At 39.2% G+C, this 20584-nt stretch overlaps 2 protein-coding genes across 4 annotated transcripts; one reads left to right on the top strand and one right to left on the bottom strand.

Annotated features, from left to right (window-relative positions):
* Positions 1-211: 211 nt before the first annotated feature.
* On the top strand, positions 212-10786 carry faxca (failed axon connections homolog, metaxin like GST domain containing a). 3 transcript variants are annotated; one of them, XM_036210450.1, is made up of 6 exons: positions 212-1363; positions 4799-4934; positions 5014-5210; positions 5646-5863; positions 7077-7193; positions 8751-10786. In XM_036210450.1, the coding sequence occupies exons 2-6, from the start codon at positions 4914-4916 to the stop codon at positions 9050-9052; spliced, it is 855 nt and encodes a 284-aa protein (XP_036066343.1). In that variant the 5' UTR covers positions 212-1363; positions 4799-4913; the 3' UTR covers positions 9053-10786. The 3 variants fall into 3 exon arrangements, with proteins under 3 accessions (XP_036066343.1, XP_024147441.1, XP_024147442.1); XM_024291673.2 differs by having other exon boundaries at positions 212-1654; XM_024291674.2 differs by lacking the exon at positions 212-1363 and adding an exon at positions 3295-3594.
* A 4279-nt stretch (positions 10787-15065) lies between these two features.
* pou3f2a (POU class 3 homeobox 2a) lies at positions 15066-17683 on the bottom strand. The gene has a single exon (XM_024291996.2). The coding sequence runs from the start codon at positions 17078-17080 to the stop codon at positions 15833-15835; it is 1248 nt and encodes a 415-aa protein (XP_024147764.1). The 5' UTR covers positions 17081-17683; the 3' UTR covers positions 15066-15832.
* Between the last annotated feature and the right edge of the window lie 2901 nt (positions 17684-20584).

Genomic DNA, 20584 nt, shown 5'->3' with positions numbered 1-20584 from the left:
GTGAGCGCTGCCATCAAAACCACCTGCTTTAAAGCCTTAAAAAATAAAAGCTGCTGAAAACATGATCAGAAACGGCACACAGTCTCCATTCAAGTCAATTATCTTCTTTTTAACCGCTTTAGATTTATGTAGGAAGTAGAAACAACAAAAATATGTACTTGGAGACAATAACTCCACATATTTCTTTATAAAACATTATTTTAGAGGAAATCTTGTGCTGCATTAAATTAAATTCCCCTGTTATTCTGACATTTTTTGTCATGAAAAGCAAAAAAACTTTGAATCCAACCTAATTTTTGCTCTGTTTGAAATCTACATTTTGATTTATTACAAAACTTTTTTTTTATGTACATTAAATCTGATTTTACTGCCAGCGTTGTGTTCACGTAACAGACTTCGGAGAATTTTCCAGTGGAGCTGCAGTGCTATATCCATTTTTGTGTAACTTCAATGTCAGCTCAATGCTACAGCAGTAGAAGGACCCCTAGAGGTGAATAAACAACATTGGACATTTTAAACAATTAAAAAAAGAAATGAACAAAATATTTTTTATTATTATTTAATAAATTTCACTCATTATTTAATTTTAATCAAAGAGATGGTAATGCTTTTTTCTTTTCTATTTTTTGACATGTAAATTGATACCTTAGAACAGTAAGTTCTCATGACGTCATCAGCTGCATGAAGCTGCAGAGCGCAGCGGAAGCAACAACAGGTTCTTCAAAATAAAAGCATTGAAAGATTTTGAAATTGGTTAAATTGAAGTTATAGATATGACGAGTTAAAATTTTGCTTGGCAAGAATTATATCTGGTGTTTAGCAACAACAAATTAAAAAAGTTTGTTTTTTGAGTAGTTGTTTAAGACTTTTACTTTCTGCTAAAAGATGAAGATCTTAAGGACCATTCTTAATTTGGTTTTAGTTAGTGTATTGAGTGATTGTTTTGAATTTAAAGGGGGACTGATTTTTTTTTTTATCTATTGTCAACAATTTATCATTATTTGCTTTTTTTATGAGAAATAGTATTGTCTTTTTGTGCAACTTTTAAGATTAAATGCTATCCCATACAGTAAACTTTATTTATTTAATTGGTGTTTGCGTTTATATATGCTATTCGCGCTGAATAAAAGTGGCTACGTTTTATTTTGAAAATCAAAAACGGAAGTAATGTTTTCAGGCTTGACAGAAATCTAGCAGACGGGTCAGATCAGAGGGCTCCAGGCGGGCTTCAATGAAAGCCAGCCCTGCCGAGGGGAGAGGCCTTCGCCGGGATGTTCGTGTCCACGCCGCCGTCCCCGGAGCAGCCCCCCCGCCCCGGCCGGCATCCATGAAGCCCCCGCCGATGAAGGCCCCAGCAGCCAAAGTGAGGCGGAAAGTGTCCGGAGACACGGAGCATGTACTGGCGCGCCGGGCTCGCATTAACAGGCTCCTGTGTGATTGATCTTGGCCAGAACCAGAGCGTCCCCTCCGGGTTTCTGGGTTCCGATGATCCGCTGCCTTTCTCTGGGTGCATCATTGCGTTCCCGCTGCACAAACACGGCGGGATAATGTCAGCTTTGAGCTCGGACTCGTGGTGGCGGAAAACCTTGTATTTGACCGGGGGGGCTCTGCTCGCTGCTGCTGCATATCTGCTGCACGAACTGCTGGCCATCAGGTAGAACCGCAGACGGAGTGGATTCGAGTGTTTTGATCAGTCTTGGATTTCTGCTAATGCTGCACGTTACTTAATTTGGTTTGTTTGTTTGGGCGGGGCGAGAGCGGAGAGGAGGGGGGTTGTGATGTAACCCCCCCCCCCCCCCTCCTTCCTCACAAACATACCTTTGATCCCCACCTTAAATTACATTTTTGCACATTAATGACATCCTGCTTTCTTCTATTCTTGTTTATTCAACCGGAAACCACAGTTTAAAAAAGCTTGTTTCTTTAAATTGCCATGACAACCTGCATCCCTCAAGCAGCCCCAACACAGTTGCTTTGATTGGCGAAGGACAAAAGTGACATAAGGTTGTGTTTTGCACAAAATCAGCCACTTTTACTACTATTTTATCAGGCTCCAGGTTTTTATAAATGCAGGCATGTCAAGGACAATAGAAAAAGGCTTGTTACACTGCTGTCCTCCATCCAGGAGCTCTCTGCAGAGGATTCTGTCGAAATCAGCTTTCTGAAAGACACAGCGAGCATTTCAGCACCAGAGAGCGGACAGCTCCCGTTGCTTTTGCTTGTGTTTCAGCACCACATCCGTGGACAGCTCCCTGCGACTCTGCAGCCTGATTTGGTTCAAGGATATGGGAAATGTTCATTCTGTCACATCCAACCTTAACGTGGAGGAGCTGCTAAAGCTCCATCAGTACAAAGTGTACATGAAATTGTGTCATTGTCTCTGTAGTTAAATTTATTTGATTGGCTAATTCGCCTAAAGCTAAATTTGAACCTAACAATGCATCACAATTGAAAATGTTTAATACATTTTAGCATTTTTTATTTAAAAGAGATAAAGAATCTTAAATGTATTTTATTTATTTATTTATTAAGTTTTAGCTGAGATCTTTTGGTACAAATTCAAACATTTTGGACACAATTTGGGCAACTTTTGTACAATACTGCAACCCTTAAACTTATGCTGTTTTTGCAATCGGTAAGAACATTAAAACAGGGTACCAGAGCAAAAATGGTTATTCCAACAAATACAAGATATATAGGATTACTTGTGACGGTGCAAGTGTGAATGCTGTAAGCTGAAGATGCTGAAACTGAGAGCCCTAAATGCTCAAGCCAATAGCTGAAAACTCTAAGGCTTGCCAAAATATTTGCTAAACTCCAAATTTGCTAAAATAACTTTAAAAAATCTAATTTTGACAAGACTGCTAGCTTGCTAAAATAATAGCTAAACTCCAAATTTGCCTAATTTAAAAATAAAAATTCTAATAATTTTGACAAAACAGCGAGCATAATGCTAAAACATTAGCTAAACTCCAATTTTGCCTGAAGAACTTTAAAAAAGTCTAATTTTGACAAAAACAGCTAGCATGATGCTAAAATATTAGCTAAACCCAAATTTAGTCTATTTTTTTTAACAAAGTCTAATTTTGACAAAACAGCTAGCATACTGCTAAATAGCTAAACTCCAAATTTGCCTAAAAACTGGAAAAAATGTCTGAATTTCCCAAAAATGGCTGACATGTTGCTAAATTAAAAGCTAAATTCCAAATCATCCTAAAAAACCCAGTAGTTGCATATTTTGCTAAATATTTTAAAAACTGTAATGTTTATAAATACCAAAAGTACAAGCAGTAAAGTCCTGAACGAGCTGAATATTTTGATAGCAAGATTGCTGAAAGTAATATGAGCTTTTATGTGCTGAAAAATGTTTAGAAAGGAGCAGGAGAATAACTAAAGTGTACAAACGATAGCTGTTCATGTCTCAATAGAAGTCTGAGATTTTCATTTTTTTGACACCAATGGGTACTTCCTGTTAGGAACGCCACAGGGGAGGGGTCACTCAATCCATTTCTTGAGATTTTTGTTCTAAAAAAATAAATGGTTCCTTAAGCCTGTTAGAACCCCATTTAACTTCTACGGTTATTTTTGATGCATGTAGGTTTTAGTGCTGCCAAGATTAGTTGACTAATCGACGACTCACAGTGTAGTAAAGTTAAAAGTTATAATGCTATTCTGCTAGCTTTTTGGACTATTTTGGCATTTATTAAGGTTTTTTAAGCTGTTTCGGAGTTTAGCTAATATTTCAGCTACATGCTAGCTATTTTGGCTAATTTAGTTTTTTTTAGGCTAAATTGGAGTTTGGCTAATATTTCGGCTACATGCTAGCTGTTTATCGTAGGCTTTTTTAAAAAGTTTTTTAAGGCTATTTTGGAGTTAGGCTAATATTTACATGCTAGCTGTTTTGACTTATTTTATCCTTTTTAATTTTTTTTAGAATATTTTGAAATGTATCTGTTTTTCCAGCTACATGCTAGCTGTTTTGGCTAACCTAAGGCTTTTTTTTTAGTTTGTTAGACTAAATTGGCTTTTAGCTAATATTTTAGCTAGCTATCAGCTTCAGCGTTTTCAGCTATCAATTACAGTATCTTCAGCACTGACAGCACTAGCATCTTCAGCGGCCAAATTCATCTTACAGCATAGCTAAGCTAATATTTCAGCCACCTGCTAGCTATTTTGGCTAATTTGGGCTTTTTTGTATTTTTTAGGCTATGTTGGAGTTTAGCTATTATTTCAACTACATGCTAGCTATTTTGGCTAATTTTAATTTTTTTTCTTTTTTTAAGGCTATTGTGGAGTTTAGCTAATATTTCAGCTACATGCTGACTGTTTTGGCTAATTTTGGCTTTTTTTGTTTTTTAGGATGCTTTGGAATTTAGCTAATAATTCAGCTACATGCTAGTTGTTTTGGATAATTTAGGCTTTTAAAACATTTTTAGGCTAATTTGACATTTAACTAATATCTTAGCTAGCTATCAACTTCAGTGTTTTCAGCTATCAATTTTAGCATCTTTAACTATTAGCATTTGCATCTTCAGTGGCCAAATTCATTTTACAGCATTCACTCTAGTGATATATTCCCACTAGCATTATCTGTGATAATGCTAGTGGGAATATTTAGTTAGCTTAAAGTTAATGATGGTTAAGATGTCTGTTTTACATCCACTTTTGCATGACCGGATTTGTCGACTAATCGGAAAAAAAAAATCAGTTATTAGTCGACAACTAAAATGATCATTTTTGGCAGCCCTAGTAGGCTTTCGTTGACCCTCTGTGTGACTTCCTGTTTGTGTATCCACAGAAAAGAAGAGGAGCTGGACTCTAAAGATGCCATCATTCTTCATCAGTTCTCCAGGCCCAAATGTGGGGCTCCGTCTCTGTCCCCCTTCTGCCTTAAACTGGAGACCTACCTCCGTATGGTTGATCTACCCTACAAGGTACACCAATACACCTGCCAAAACAAATTCCAGAAGAGTGTCTTCATTACTTATAAAAATCGTATCTTTTGCTCTCTAGAACTCCTTTGATGGACGGCTTTCTCCACAAGGAAAGATGCCGTGGATTGAGTACAATCACGAACAGGTCTTTGGGACTGAATTCATCATTGACTTCTTGGACGAGAGGCTGGGGGTGAGCCTTAACAAGGGCCTCACGCCTCAGGAGAAGGCCATGTCTCGTGCCATCACCAAGATGTTAGAGGAGCACTTCTACTGGTAAGTCAAGACAGGAGCTGAGGCCGCCTTTGCTCTGTGAATGCACAAAAGATCAGAGGGGTAAAAGTAGACGAATGATCACAAATACTCTTGAATGATCTTTAGGTGAAATGTTTTTACACCAATATTTGTCAAATTTCACCATGTAGACGTAAACCAAATGCAGTATTTAGGCAAGGAGGTGTCGGTATTATGGTTTGGGTTGGCTTTTTGGATATCTTCCAGTGACTGTGAGGTCACTTCCTCCTAGAAGACTGATCCAATCATTGGATTGATATTTATGGTAGCTTCCAGTGACATACTTAACACAATTGTATCTTTAATCACAGATATATGAGGCTATTATTGCCTGCAGTCATCAGATTTTAGATTGAAGCTGTTTAGAAACGACATCAACCGTTGAAGCACAAAGCCATGCTTATGCTCCTGTTTCAGGACTATAGCTTATTGCCAGTGGGTGGACAACTTAGAAGAGACCCAGAAGATGCTGTCGATGAGCGGACCACTGAGTGACTTGCTCACATGGATCCTGAGTCACCTGACCAGCGGGATTGTAAAGAGGGAGATGTACGGACACGGGATTGGACGGTTCTCTGCTGAGGAGGTGTACGCCCTGATGGAGAAGGACATGCGCACACTGGCCACTCTGCCAGGTGAGGCTTTTTTATATTAAAAAAATTAACCAGTTATCTCTTTCCATTACTCATATTTAGGGATGCACCCCAGCCAGCAAGGCCAAGTGGGCCCCATACGGTTTACAAGTGGGTTGAAAATGTGGGCCGCAATTGGGTTTGTCAGCAGTTTCCGTGGTGAACCCACCTGTGTTTGCTAACAATAGCTAAAGTGGGGATTCGGTGGGTTAGCTTGCTACGATAGCCAGCTGCCCGGTGACAGGGTAGCGTGCTAGCGAGCTCCACTGTTGCAAACTAATGAGCTCCACTGTGGCATTCTGTTGAGCTCCACTATAGGATTCTAGCAAGCTCCATTGCAGCATGCTAGCAGGCTACACTGTAGCATCCTAGTGTATTCCTCTGTTTCGAGGTAGTGAGCTCCACTGTAGCATGCTAGCGAGCACCTCTACAGTGAGCTAGCGAGCTCCACTGTATTGAGCCAGCGAGTGCTTTAGTGAGCTAGTGAGCTCCTCTGTATTGAGCTAGCAAGCTCCACTGTAGTATGCTAGCGAGCTCCTCTACAGTGATCTAGGGAGCTCTGCTGTAGCAAGCTAGCAAGCTCCTCTGTATTGAGCTAGCAAGCTCTGTTGTTTTGAGCTAGCAAACTGCTATTTATTAAGCTAGCGAGCTCCTCTGTAGTGAACTAGCGATCTCTGCTATAGCAAGCTATCAAGCTCATCTGTATTAAGCAAGCGAGCTCCGCTGTATTGAACTAGCAAACTCCTCTTTATTAAGCTAGCGAGCTCCTCTACAGTGACCTAGCGAACTCTGCTGTAGCAAGCTAGCCATTAAGTATTAAGCTAGCTGCTACTTTTTCTGGACAGCAGCCTGAAACCAGCATCAAGCAGAAATACTTCACAACATTTAATTCAAAGCTAAATTGAAAAGTAGGAAAAAACAAACCCACCAAAAAGGTTTAAAATTGCAGTTTTTTAAGCAGTGTGTTTGTTCTGTTTAAGAAGAATTAATGTATTCTTTGCTATCACATATATTTGACTGTATTCCACATTTTTTATTGTTTTAAAACATTAAATGTAAAAAAACTGCATTTTACTTCACAAACTCCCTTCTGTTCTTTTTAGTGCAGATCAGCTAATAGATGTTTTTAACGTACAGCTCAACACTGCCCTCTTGTGGTATTGTTTGGTGTTACGGTCTATCCATTTAACACAGGATTGTTTTGTGTTCTCTTTAGGGGATAAGAAATACCTCATGGGCTCCAAACTTTCTACAGTGGACGCGACAGTGTTCAGCCATTTGGCGCCGGCCATGTGGACCCTGCCGGGATCACGACCAGAACAGTTAATCAAAGGTGAGGGGAGAATTGATTTGCTTTATAGACTGGGATCAGATGAAGTTCATTTGTAAAACAGAAACAAGATTTATTGTACAATATTAAGAAAGTATAAGAAATACTCTAAAGCACATGTGTCAAAGTCGAGGCCTGGAGGGTAATTCTATTGTATTGTTATTAATGGTCCGATGTTATCTTGTGCTTATTTCTGACTTGTACAGTTTTGACAAAATATATTTTTATGGAGACTAAAATATTAAAAGTTATTTTAGGTTTAAGTTAATTTATTCTGGAATAGTATTCCTGCCTTTTTATTATTATAATTATGTTAAAAAGTTAAGTTTTAAAGTTTTAAAAATTACCACTCTGTTAGCTTTTTGGACTATTTTGTCATTTACTAAATGTTTTAAGCTATTTTGGGGTTTAGCTAATATTTCAGCTACATGCTAATTTAGCTAATTTAGGCTTTTTTTGAAGTTTTTTAGGCTGTTTTGGATATTTACACGCTATCTGTTTTGGCTAACCTACGTTTTTTTTCTTAGTTTTTTTTAGGCTAATTTGGCATTTAGCTAATAATTTAGCTAATATTTAGTCTCCTGTTTTTGGCTAATTTAGGGTTTTTTTTTTTTTAGATTTTTAGGCTGTTTTGGAGTTTAGCTAATACTTTAGCTACATGCTAGCAGTTGTGACTAAATTAGGCTTTTCTTTTTAAGTTTTTTTTAGGCTGTTTTAGAGTTAGGCTAATATTTACACACTAGCTGATTTGTCAAATTTTTGCTTTTTTTTAAGGTATTTTGAAGTTTAACTATTTTTTTCAGCTACAAGCTAGCTGTTTTGGCTAACCAAAGTTTTTTTTTTCTTTTCTTTTTTATTTTAAAGGTTTTAAGGTTAATTTGGCATTTAGCTAACATTTTAGTTGGCTATTAGCTTCACCATTTCACACTATTAACTTCAGCATTTTAAGCTATCAGTTTCAATGTTTTTAGCTATCAGTTTCACCATCTTCAGCGGCCAAATTCAGCTTACAGCATTCACACTAGCGTTATCACAAATAGTGCTGTATATCTAGTTCATAATTATGTCAAAAAGTTACAGTTTTAAAGTTTAAAAAGTGTAGTTTTAGAGTGTTCCGTAAATGTTTATCCTGTTCGGCCCACGACTCAAGGTGTGTTTTGGATTTTGGCCCCCTGTGCGATTGAGTTTGACACCCCCCCCCACTCTAAAGGTGCCTAATAGTAATGTAAAAACTCCTGAGAGAACATCAAAGATTTGAACAATTTTACCCATGAACCCAATAACAGCCCTGCGACAGACTGGCGACCTGTCCAGGGTGTACCCCGCCTTCGCCCTTCAGTAGCCGGGATAGGCTCCGGCACCCCCGCGACCCCGAAAGGGAAGAAGCGGTCAGGAAAATGGATGGATGGATGGAACCCAATAACAATTTTCTTTTAAAGTCAATTTGCCCATTTCCTTTATTTTTTTAATATTTATTTTGAGCTGCACCACTAACACCAGCAATACATTTTTTTGTAAGGACAAAAAAAAGAACATTTTTGTGTCTCTATTTTCCCCCAGGAGAGCTGATCAACCTGGCCATGTACTGCGAGCGGATCCGCCGGAGGTTCTGGCCGGAGTGGTTCGTTGACCTGGAAGATTTCAGCTACAACGACTTCACCGACCGCAGCGATTCCAAACTCCCCGATCTCGGCCTTTACTCCTGCACGGACTCTTCCCGCGACGACACTCTCTCGCCGCACACCTCGCACGCGCACACGCCACCGGAGCCGGCGTCGCCCGTCAGCGACCCCACGGGTCACTCTCTGTACGACTCCGACATGGACACCGAGTGCTCTGAGATAGATCCGCTCAAGTGTTGACAAACACTTTTAGCACACTCCACTGCAAAACAGAGGGAGCTGCGTTCTTCTTCATTGCACGTCCTGAGCAGAAAACCGCTGGGGGGTGTGGTTAGAGTTGCCTGAGTTGGCGGGGATAAAAGGAACATAAAACAAGTCAGCAGTAAATTATAAGAACTTAAAAATGAGAAAAAGTTAAAAGAAGGAGTAAATGATGCCGCTGCTGAAAAACTCCTCCTCCTTTCATCCTTGTTGCAATGTTGTATCCATGGCAACTGCATCCCTGTGTGTCCCCCACCATCATAGTCCAGAGTGATAACCTGCTCCGCCCGGCTGGCTTTCTGTGTGTTCTGACTAAAAAAGCAATCCACGTTCATGGAGGTGCGTCTCCACTGTAAATATTTCCAGAATCTGACTGAATATTTGATCATTTTGTGAATATAAACACAGAATCACCTCTTTTATGATATAAATATTCAACATCTTTGAAGCAGCTTGAGTCAGAAGCCCACCCTGCTGTTCTGGGATCAGAACTGTTTACAGACAGTTAGTGCCTATTTCTCATGCTTTAAGGATTTAAGTTCATGCTTTTATTTTTATTTATTTTTTTTTAGTTTGCCCTACAAATTAAGGCAGGTCAAATTCCATTTTCACATTTCCATTTTTTAATTTTTTTTTTTTTATTTCCTTCTTCAGTGCCTGTGACCAAAGCAGCCACACGAGTGCAGATAAAATATATTTAATTTTTTTAAGGAAATGCTTCAGAAATCCACAGGAGAGAGAATCTGCAGGGATTGTTTTTAGTGTCGGAAATGTTCATGTGTGTTTGTCGTTCAGCAAATGCACGTTTTACCATCGGTACCGCTCGAGTATATTGATAAAAATCAGGAAGTTCGTTATAAAAAAAGAAAAAAACTATCTGAGATGAAGAAAAGAGCGTTTTCTGTGTCAGTGAGCGATCCTAAAAATTATATTTTAGGGATATTTCAACACAAATGTATCAATTAAACTAAAAGTCCCAAATAGGTTTTGAAATTTAAGATGTCTTAATGATTACTCATAGTGTACATTTTAATTAGAAACAAATATATAGTTAAAAATATTTATTGTAGATTTTAAATGTTATTTTTTTACTGTATTTTTTTTTTCTCTTAAAAATGTCTTAAATTCCTCACTTCATTTCTGTTGCCTTCTTCAAACAAATAGTTGACGTTACATGATGTACATTATTGGATTATTATTTTTATGATGTTAATTTGTTTCTTGTTTTGGGGACTAAATGTGTGTTTTGGTGCAATATTTGACCTCCTCTACATCCAGATTCCTGCTGCTTTTTTATGTCATTTTTATGTGCAAAATGTTTACTTTTCTGCTCGAACTTCTCGTTCAGTTGAATGGCTGATCCCAGAGCAGCACGAGGAGGCGTGGTCTGTGCGTCCTCACCTGTCGCAGGAGAATCCGTGACCTGCTCTGTTTGTCGGCGTCGGTCACCATCAGGGTTTGCTTTCCCGTCTTCACTTCTGCTTGTAGACTTTAGAAGCCATAACTGCTCTGTCTCCTCGTGTCGTGTGGGATGAAATGTGGAATTTACTTCAAAACTGTAAATAGGAGAAAGAGCAAAATAAATATACATATATACATAAAATAAAGTTCTCTGAGGCTGGAATCAAAGATTCTCCTGAATGTATCACAGAGACAGAAGGCTGTACAGAAACGGTTTAAGTGAAATATTTCAATAAAACTGTGATCCTTTCATTCGTCTGTGTTTGAGCGGTAAATCACCTTTAAAGTGAACATTTAGTAACGGGATTCCCAGCTTTTTAATCCCTGGTTACTTAAATGAGAACACTGAGCAGAACGCAGGAGCATTGAGCCAGGGGTCCACAAACTTCGGCCCGCGGGCCGGATTGGACCCTCCTTCCCCAAAGTGTTTTGGCTAAATTAGACATTTTCATGGTTTTTAGGTTAATTTGGAGTTTAGCTAATATTTCAGCTACATGCTGTTTTGGCCAATTTAGGTTTTGTTCAGTCTTTTAGGCTCATTTGGAGGTTAGCTTATATGTTAGCTTTATGCTAGCTGTTTTGGCTGAATTGGACATTTTTTCCATTTTTTTAGGCTAATATGGCATTTAGCTAATATTTAAGCTACATGCTAGCTGTTTTTGCTAATTTGGGCTTTTTTCATGTTTTATTGCTTATTTGAGGTTTTGCTCATTTTTCAGCTACATGCTAGCTGTTTTGGCTAAATTATCCTTTTTTTCATTTTTTAAGGCTAATTGGCATTTAGCTCATATTTCAGCTAAATGTTAGCTGTTTAGACTAATGTAGTCTTTTTTAAATTTTTTTGCTATTTTTTTAGTTTTATCTAATATTTCAGCTACATGCTAGTTGTTTTTGGCTTAATTAGACTTTTTTCATTTTTTAAGGCTAATTTGGTATTTAGCTAATATTTCAGCTAAATGCTAGCTGTTTTGACTAATTCAGTCTTTTTCTGTTTTTTACTCTATTTTGAAGTTGTATCTAATATCATCTACATGCTAGTTGTTTTTGGCTAATTTGGAATTTGAGTTTTTCAGCCAATTTGGCACTTTGCTAATATTTTTGCTAGCTATCAGCTTCAGCGTTTTCAGCTTCACTGTTTTTAGCTATCAATTCCAGTATCTTCAGCTATTAATCTATCACACATAATGCTAAATGTATAGTTTTTAAAAGTTTTAGTATAATTTTTTTTGTGAAGATGACAAATTAATTCTATAAAATGTAAATCTTCCCTTTTAGACTTGTTACACTTTTTCTGTTAACCTACAAACCCCGGCCCCCCATCAGAGAAGAAAACAGTTATGTGGCCCTCACAAGAAAAAGTTTGGGGACCCCTGGATTAGGCAAATCGTGGTTTGGATTCCTGTGATAAATAAGCTTGGAAAGGGGAGCAGTGAAATGAACGTGATAGTTGTTTGTGGCCTTTGGTAGGACTAAAAGAAAAGCTATGAACAATCTCTGGAGAGACGACAGACGATGTGAGGCTGTGCAGCATGCATGATGATGAGCGAGGTGAGGCCTTGTGAGTGTGTCTGAATATGAAATGGATACCAGTGTTTGAGCTCATAAGGAGGGTAGATGATAGGACAGGATCCTCCAAAGATCTGACTGTACGACTATACTAACATACACAATCAGTAAAATACAGTTAAAAAGTATTTCATTCAATTCTAGGGTTAGGGATAGATTTTTGGATTAATCCTCATTTTTATGCTTTCTTTTGACCAAATTTATGTATTTTTCATTATTATTCTTGTTAAAATAACCCAACACAAAGTTACTCCCTTTATAACTTCAGAGTTGAGTTGAACTATTAACTATATAGTTTTTAGTTGAATTGCTCAACTTTTACTTTTAAGGTTTGGTCGCACATTGATGCTAATCAAAGTAGCTGTTGCACATCTTCATTTGTTTAACGTAATTTATGGCAAATCTTGAATTATTGATTATCAAGAAAACAAATAATCACCAGAAAACATATTAAAATCAAATAAAAACACATTTTTCCCATCAATTAACTGATTTTTTAGTTGCTAGAATCCAAACTTATTTACATGTATTTTTGGACTTTTTGCATCTATTGTTTAAATCGTCTTTTAAAAAGAAGTAGAAATTTATATAAGAAAGTTGAAACGAGAAACCTGAAAGTAAATGGATTATGAAGAAATATGAATCAATCTATTTAAAGGGTCTGCAACCTTCGGAGCCACATGTGACTCTTTTATCACTTTATTATTTAATCCATTTTGGCTCAGAAAAATGCAAACTATTTAAATAAATAGTAGGTGAGTTAAGTTTAGTCATTTAGTGTCATCAGTAAAAATTAACTCTTTTTGTGATCACTGCTGACATTACACTAAATCATCTTCAGTTCCTCCAAAATAAAGCCTAAAATCATATTTTTATGATTATTTTTTGTCTATATTTCTCCTAAAGTATGGTTGCATCTTATTTGAAACAGGATGTATTTTATTTTGAAAGGAGTATGTGCTGCAGTCAAAAGTAATACAATAGAAATGTTGCACAGTTATAATTCAATTATTGTAAATATTTAAAAGCAACATTTTATTAATGGATGAAAAAAACATAAATAAAGTGTATTTTTCTAAATTTTGAGAACTTTTTTCTTTTATTATTAACTTTATTGAGAAGGGACAATGCATATGAATGAATATTAAAACAAATCTAATGATATCCTCAGGCTAATTTCCATCTGGAGTCACTTGGCGGGTTGATGCTAGAAGAAATAAAACAGAACTTTGCTGCTCTTGCTGAGTTTTGGTCAGTAAGAAACTGAGTCTTTCAGAGTTAAGTCGCAAACTCCTGATTTGACATTATTTGTGCAGAATTTGTTTCATATTTTTACATATTTTAGCCTAAGCCACCAAACTCTAACCCTACCTCTGGACTGGGGCGTCCTGACTTTAACTCTTAACAAAATTACTGTGACCAAGGACAGAATTCAGCTTTAGTCTCACGCATTCAAAAGAAGTGCAGCCAATAAAATTAGAAAATTACGTGAAAATAGTCACTTTTTTCTGTGATCAAAACGTGAATCATGGATTTCATTTGACAGGTATTTTTTTTCGAAACAGACTTTTTCTTTTTCAAAAATTCAGAAATCAACAGTAATTTAGGTTAAAAAATGGTTTTAAATTCAGTTTTGTTCCATATGAAGTACTTTAAAGTATCCCATTTCCAAAAAAGCAAAAAAAAAAAACATGTTAATTTGCATTTAATATTATTATAAGAGGTCAAAGAATGGTTGGCCCTCACTCCAAATCTGTCCTCTTTGATAAATGTTTGGACATCTTTTAGTGAATCTTCTCTGGTTGCTATTACACGGTTCTACCAGTAGGTGGAGTAAGTGTATCTTTTGATCTTTATATTGATCCTCAGTCTGATTTCAGGCAAACTGGCTAGGAAATAGAAAGATGGAAATAAATTAATTTATTGTATAAAAAATATAATTTTGTGGATTGAATTCCTGACAGTGTCGTGTGCAAAGAATTGTTTAAATAATTCTATTCATTCTGGATAAAGTGAGCAGAAGGCCTGATAAATGCGCAGGAAACCCCGCAGCTGTTTGTGTTAGGAGCTGCACTTTTTGCCCCACAAAAACATTTAAAAATGTTTCTTTGATAAATATTCCATATTAGAGCATTCCTGCACAAACATGAACGCACTTCTATTAAGATTCCAGGCCTGCTTGTTCTGATAATCGCAGATGATCTACTGCGCAGCTGCAGGACGCTTCCAAAAACAACAGATAACATCCATGAATGAAATGAAAAGACCCCCCCATCCCACCCAAATCCCACCCCAGCTCAATAACAAGCAAAGCCGCGTTTGTAAAAAACAAATACGATTTAATGACAAAGAGCATAGTAGAAATTGTGCAATTGCTGATTTGATTTCCCTTTTGTTTTGATCACAGATTTCAGGTCGATGCTATATATTGTTTTGGTTTTTACTGACCCCCCCCCACCGCCCCCCCACCTCACCTCACCAGAAACTCAACTTCATCTGGAATCTCACGTGATGCGTTTGGGATTATTGGAATTCTGGGCCTCATTTCAATTAAAAATCAATAAACAGAAATCTACAGTGAGAGGGAGTAAATAAAAAAACATATTGCTTTTTGGATATTAAAAATGTGATTAATTAGGAAAGAATTAATTAAATAAATATTATAGTTTAGCTGGAATAATTCAGGTGAATTTGAGTTTCTGGCCTTCCACGTTTAGAATTTGGTGAAACAATTTAGTTCCAACGTCTAGTAAATCACAGGATTTTGGTGGCACAAAACAGGTTTCCGTGTTTGTGCTTTTGGCACAAACGCACAGACAAACAAATAATTATAATAATAGTCACAGAAATAGAAAAAACAGATTGGAGATACATCCCACTGGCGATGTTTCTCCGTGCGTAAAAGAGTCAGACAGGTGAGGCCACGTGTGGCCAGAGCTGGTTACGAGGATCAAGTCACTTTTTCTTTTTTTTTCTTTTTTTGGGGTTTATTTGGAACCCGAGGCAGAAAGGACTGGGGGGGTCTCTGAGTTTTTATCCAGCCTAGACAGTCTCGGTCGTTTAGGAATCACAGCATTTTGGAAAAACAAAAAGCGAGAGTCAATAAAATAAAATCAAATAAAACTAAAGAGAGCAAAAATACACTGTAAACAGGCGCAACACAATGCAGCTCTGGTCAATTATTATTATTATTATTATTTTATTATTATAATTACCAGAATATTATAATTATTTAGAGAAAATGCAAATTATTCAAGTAAATTCTAGATTTTCAATAACTTACACAACATAAAATAGTGCTTTAATAATAATAATAATAATAATTTCTCCCCCGTGCTGCGTTTTCTGCTCCCGTCGGTGTTGTTGTGATGGAAACATGGCGTGCGTCGTGCGTCCCCGCACCCTGCGACCACCGCCTCCAGCCTCCAACTAGTTTTTGTTCCCACCTGCAGACCCTCCATCACATTCTCCTCTAAAACACAAAGACGCCTCTGTGAAAAAAGGAGCTACAGAAAGGCGCGTTGCTTTTATCCCAATGTTGTTGTCTTTCTTTCATTTTTTCCTCTTCTTTTTTTGGTTAGCACATATTAGCTCAGTCAGATCTCCATCGCTGCTCTGCGTCCTTCCAACATCCACTGTTCCAGCCGCTCCAGCACAGAGAATTAAATAGGAAAAGGAGGGATTACGCCTCCGTTTGGGGTCTTTTTTTCTCTCCAAATGACGCACGGGGGGTCACTGCACAGGAGTCTGTCCTCCGTGGTGCGGAGGGGTGTCCCCGTACATGTCCTCTCCTGCTATCTGTCCCCCAGCGGGCGTCATCCTCTTCTCCTTCTGCCGCCGGTTACAAAACCAAACCCTGACCACCTCCTTCTCCAGTTGCAGGCTGTCCGCCAGGGAGTTGATCTCCGCCGCTCCTGGTTTTGGACATTTGAGAAAATGGCTCTCCAGAGCGCCTTTGACGCCCACCTCGATGGAGGTCCTCTTTTTCCGTTTCCTCCCCTGCGCTGCGATTTTATCCAGGCTGGTGGGGCTCCCCGACGTGGAGTCCGCCTCCTCCAGCCACTTGTTCAACAAGGGCTTGAGTTTGCACATGTTTTTGAAGCTGAGCTGAAGAGCCTCGAACCTACAAATGGTGGTCTGAGAAAAAACGTTTCCATAGAGCGTCCCCAGAGCCAGCCCCACGTCCGCCTGCGTGAAGCCCAGCTTGATCCGCCGCTGCTTGAACTGCTTGGCAAACTGCTCCAACTCGTCCGAGGTCGGCGTGTCCTCGTCCGACTGGTCCTGGTGGCCCCCGTGCTGGTGGTGGTGGGAGAGGGACTGGTGGTGGGCCCCGGGCTCACTGAGGTGCGGACTCTGGCTGTGGTGCTCCTCGTCCCGCAGGGGGAGGTGGTGCATCCCTCCTTGCTCCCCTCCCGGCATCAGCGCGAAGCCGGACTGGGAGTACGTCAGGCTCTGGCCCTCAGACGCCGCCATACCGGAGATGTGCGTTGTGGCTGTGCTGGTTCGCCATGCTCTGGCGTCGTGATGCGCCTGCTGGTGCGCGAGGTGAGGGTGTCGCTGTTGCTGCTGTTGCTGTTGCAGACTGCTGGAGTTCTGCAGCTCCTCTCGGTCACTGTCATGCAGTATGGGCTTCACGTCCTGCTCTCCGAGGGGACTGGATGGCCAGGGCGCACCGCTGTCACTGTGAGACAGCGCCGTGATCCACTGGTGCGCGTGGCTGAGCGGATGCCCACCACCTGGTAACGTGCCGTAGTCGCTTTGGAGCAGGGCGTGCGCGTCTCTGTATGCTGCCGCCTGCTGCATGCTCCCAGACTCCGAGTGAGGCGGCGGCGCGCTGCTGGGGGTGGTGAGCACGCTGTAGTGGTTGGACGTTGCGGTCGCCATAACTATGTGGAACAGAGTGAAAGCTGGAGTTAAAAGGAGGCTGCCTCTGACAGTAACTCTTTTGCGCCACGGGGCAGCAAGGCGTCTCTCCAGCATCTCCCGGGCGCTGTGCCAAGGGGACGCAGAGGCGCGCACCTGTGGTCCGCCTCGCTCCGCTCTTTATTGGCCAAGAACGCTTGACAGATGTAGTTACCCCTGACAGCACCCCGCTCATTGGTCACGGGAGATTGTACAGAAACCCCAATCACTCTGCCTAACAATACAAGCACGTTAGCGCACAAAACAGAGAGGGAATGTAGCAGCTGAGTGCTCAGAGAAATGACTAAACTTGTTTAATTACAAGAAAATGAAACATTTCAGCTCAATTTGGTCTCTGATGTAGGTCAGTGGGTCAGATGTGGATAGTTTCGTGCGTCCTGACGCTGCGTAAAAGTTCCAAAGTTACCAAATTAGCCAACATTTGGAAAAATGTTACTTGGAAATAAAAAAAAAAAATTTTCAGAGGAGTTTCTGAAGCCCGCAGCTGCCCTTATAGGACGCTGTCCAGAGACAGAGAAAAGGGGAGAGGGGCGCGTGCCTGCAGCTTCTGCCCCGTTGCCATGGAGAGCGCGGTGAATGGAACAACGACGCCCACGTCACAGCTGCAATTCGCCCCTTCTTTTCGCTCCCTTCCTAAGGGGCTCATTGGGGTCGAGCGCTCGACCGTCGGGACAAATAATGGGGGGTGGAGGGGGGATCAGAGAAGGCAGCGCGAGGCCAAAGAGAGGAGAGCTCAAAAAAGGGGGGGACCCTCAGTCTGAAGCGGCCCCTTCCACCTGCTTGTTGGGCAAACTTTGAGATGGATGATACCACAGTGACACGGGGGGGCTCAAAATTAAAATAAATATATTTTTTACAATTAAAAAAAAGTATAATTTATCATTAAATAAACATCACTAAAAAAGGTTTTCACTCAGTTTGTCTAAAATGAGACACCTTACGTTATTTTTATGAGAATTAAATAATACAACTCAACATTTACACACAAAAAATACTTTTGAGTAAGAAAATAAGTAATATTTATTTTTGCAAAAAGCAGAAAAAAATAAAAATATGTAAAAAACTATTAAAATTGTTAAAAAATACATAAAATGATAACATAAATTTCTTACTTTTACCGTATTAATTTACTAATGTTTATTTATCCGTTATAAAATAGATACCTGAACTAGAATAATGTAATTTATGCTAAATAAAACTGATTTTAAAGTTGTGCAATATTTAAATATTTCTATTAATAACACTACTTTATATACATTTTTAAAAAAAATGAAGTTAAATGATTAAAAAAAATAAGAACAGACATTTTTCTGCTGCTTATATGCAGAAATTAATGCAGCGATCCAGAAACAGAAATCCAATTCTGCTGAGTTCTGCTAAACCCCTCCAGACCCCTGGGGCGCCATTACTTTGGCAACTTTTAGTTCAAAGTGTAGAATTGTGACGATTTAAACTAAAAGTATTATTCCACAGTAAAAATTGAGGTAAAACCAAATCTATTTTTAGGAGGATCAATAAATCCTTTTCAGAGGAGACTTAAATCGACGTGTTTTGAATTTATGGGGATCAAAAGAACACTGGTTTATGATTAGGCTGTAATTCGTAGAATTACCAAATATGTCGCTGGGGGCTTTGGCAAACCGTGTACTAAGAGAGGCAAAACATATTACCCTAATAGACTCAAATGCAAACGACTGGCTGCCCAATTATAGGACCTAATAATGCATAAACGATGCGAGTCTTGTTCTTACAAGTCGAAGAGGTCACTGTTAATTCAGTCAAAGGCCTGGGCTGGCTGTCAACACGGGCAGCACTTCCACACAGTCTCCGTTTCCCAGCATGCTCAGGACCGAGGGTTAATGATGGAGATTCGGCATGTTAAATTAACAGTAATTATACGGCCCCGCTGCTGTAAAGATTCAATTTGTTCTAAAGTCTAATGGGCCTAAGTGTCCCTGTGTGCTGGCACAGCTGAGTTACAGATATTAAACCACAGAAACAAATGATTTTTTTTGTTTTTTTAGCTTAAACTTCTCCATCGACGTGTTTGTTGCTGCTTCTCAATGACTCCAGATGAAGTCATTTAAAGGGAGTGTTTGTCAGGGTCTGTGGGAACCCGAGCGCAGGGGTAACCCCGGCAGAGGGGGCTTCTTTATGCTGCCGGACACACGAGATAATGGCCATTCCACCACAGCTGGCCCTCACTATCAAAGCAAGAGGGGCTCCAAGGATTCCAGCTTTAACCAGGACATTGTCTGGGCTAATTACATCTGAATACAAGACCCTGACAGTCCAACCCCCCTCGGGGCAAAACCTGCACAGAATACCCCAAACAACAACTCTTGGGAGACAAAAGAGAGTGCGCCGTCATATATATATGAACCACAAACCAGAATGTGAACACACAGAGCGTGCTCATTACCCACACACACATTTCCATTCCCAGCAGGCTCTCATCAGAGTGTTGTGTCTCACTTGTGCACACTCACATGTGGCACTCGGCATTAGATCCGATCTCAGCTCGCTGCTCTCACAACCGACGAGGAGATCTTGGAGGACTTTAGGCTGAATAGAAAAACCGAGTGAAGAGCCTTCTCCTGATGCAGCCTCATAATTCCAATCTATTCAGGCCCTCTGCCCCCCAACCTCAAGCGCTCAACTCCATCTGTGGCCTGGACCAGCCTGAGCTCCAGAACTGCTCGCTGATGACCAGTGATTGGGCTGCTCTGATCACTTATTTTTTTCTTAAGCAAGTGAGTCTTCAAAATAAAGCATATTTAATGTTTTAAAGTTGATATTTGCTAAATGTTGTTTTATTTTATTTTTTCAGCTGGAAAATGATATAATTCTGCTGTTTTAATACAAAAGAGCCTCTGGACCCGGTTCTGAAACTTAGAGAGAGACACAAAGATTCACCTCAAAGTTAGAAAAATACAATTTATTTGTGTTTTTTGTGGTCTTTAAGCCATTTGGTGATAAAATATAGCTTTATAATGTTTGCTACAACTAAGCTTTTCTATCTAATACAAATTAACTTTTGACAATCGCACGGAAATCCAAAACACAAAATCCAAAACCTTAGGCCAAACAGGATAAACATTTATAGAACACTAAAACTAAATTTAAAAACTTTTAAAATTTAACTTTTTAAGATAATTATGAACTGGATATATAGCATTACCTGTGATAATGCTAGTGTGAATGCTGTTAGCTGAATGTAGCTGCTGAAGATGCTGTAATTGATAGCTTAAAACGCTGAAACTGATAGCCAGCTAAAATAGCTAAATGCCAAATTAGCCTAAAACACTTAAAAAAAAACAAACAAAAAAAACGAACTTAGGTTAGCCAAAAGAGCTAGCATGTAGCTGAATAAGTAGCTAAGCTTCAAAGTAGCCTAAAAAACTGAAAAAAGCCTAAATTAGCTGAAACAGCTAGTGTTAAAATATTAGCTAAACTCCAAAACAGCCTAAAAACAATGAAAAAAAGGCTAAATTAGCCAAAACTGCTAGCATGTAGCTGAAATATTAGCTAGACTCCAAATTAGCCTAAAATAATTGTAGT

This window comes from Oryzias melastigma, linkage group LG24 (assembly GCF_002922805.2).
Source record: "Oryzias melastigma strain HK-1 linkage group LG24, ASM292280v2, whole genome shotgun sequence".
Lineage (NCBI taxonomy): Eukaryota > Metazoa > Chordata > Actinopteri > Beloniformes > Adrianichthyidae > Oryzias > Oryzias melastigma.
This window is presented reverse-complemented; position numbering and strand designations above follow the sequence as displayed.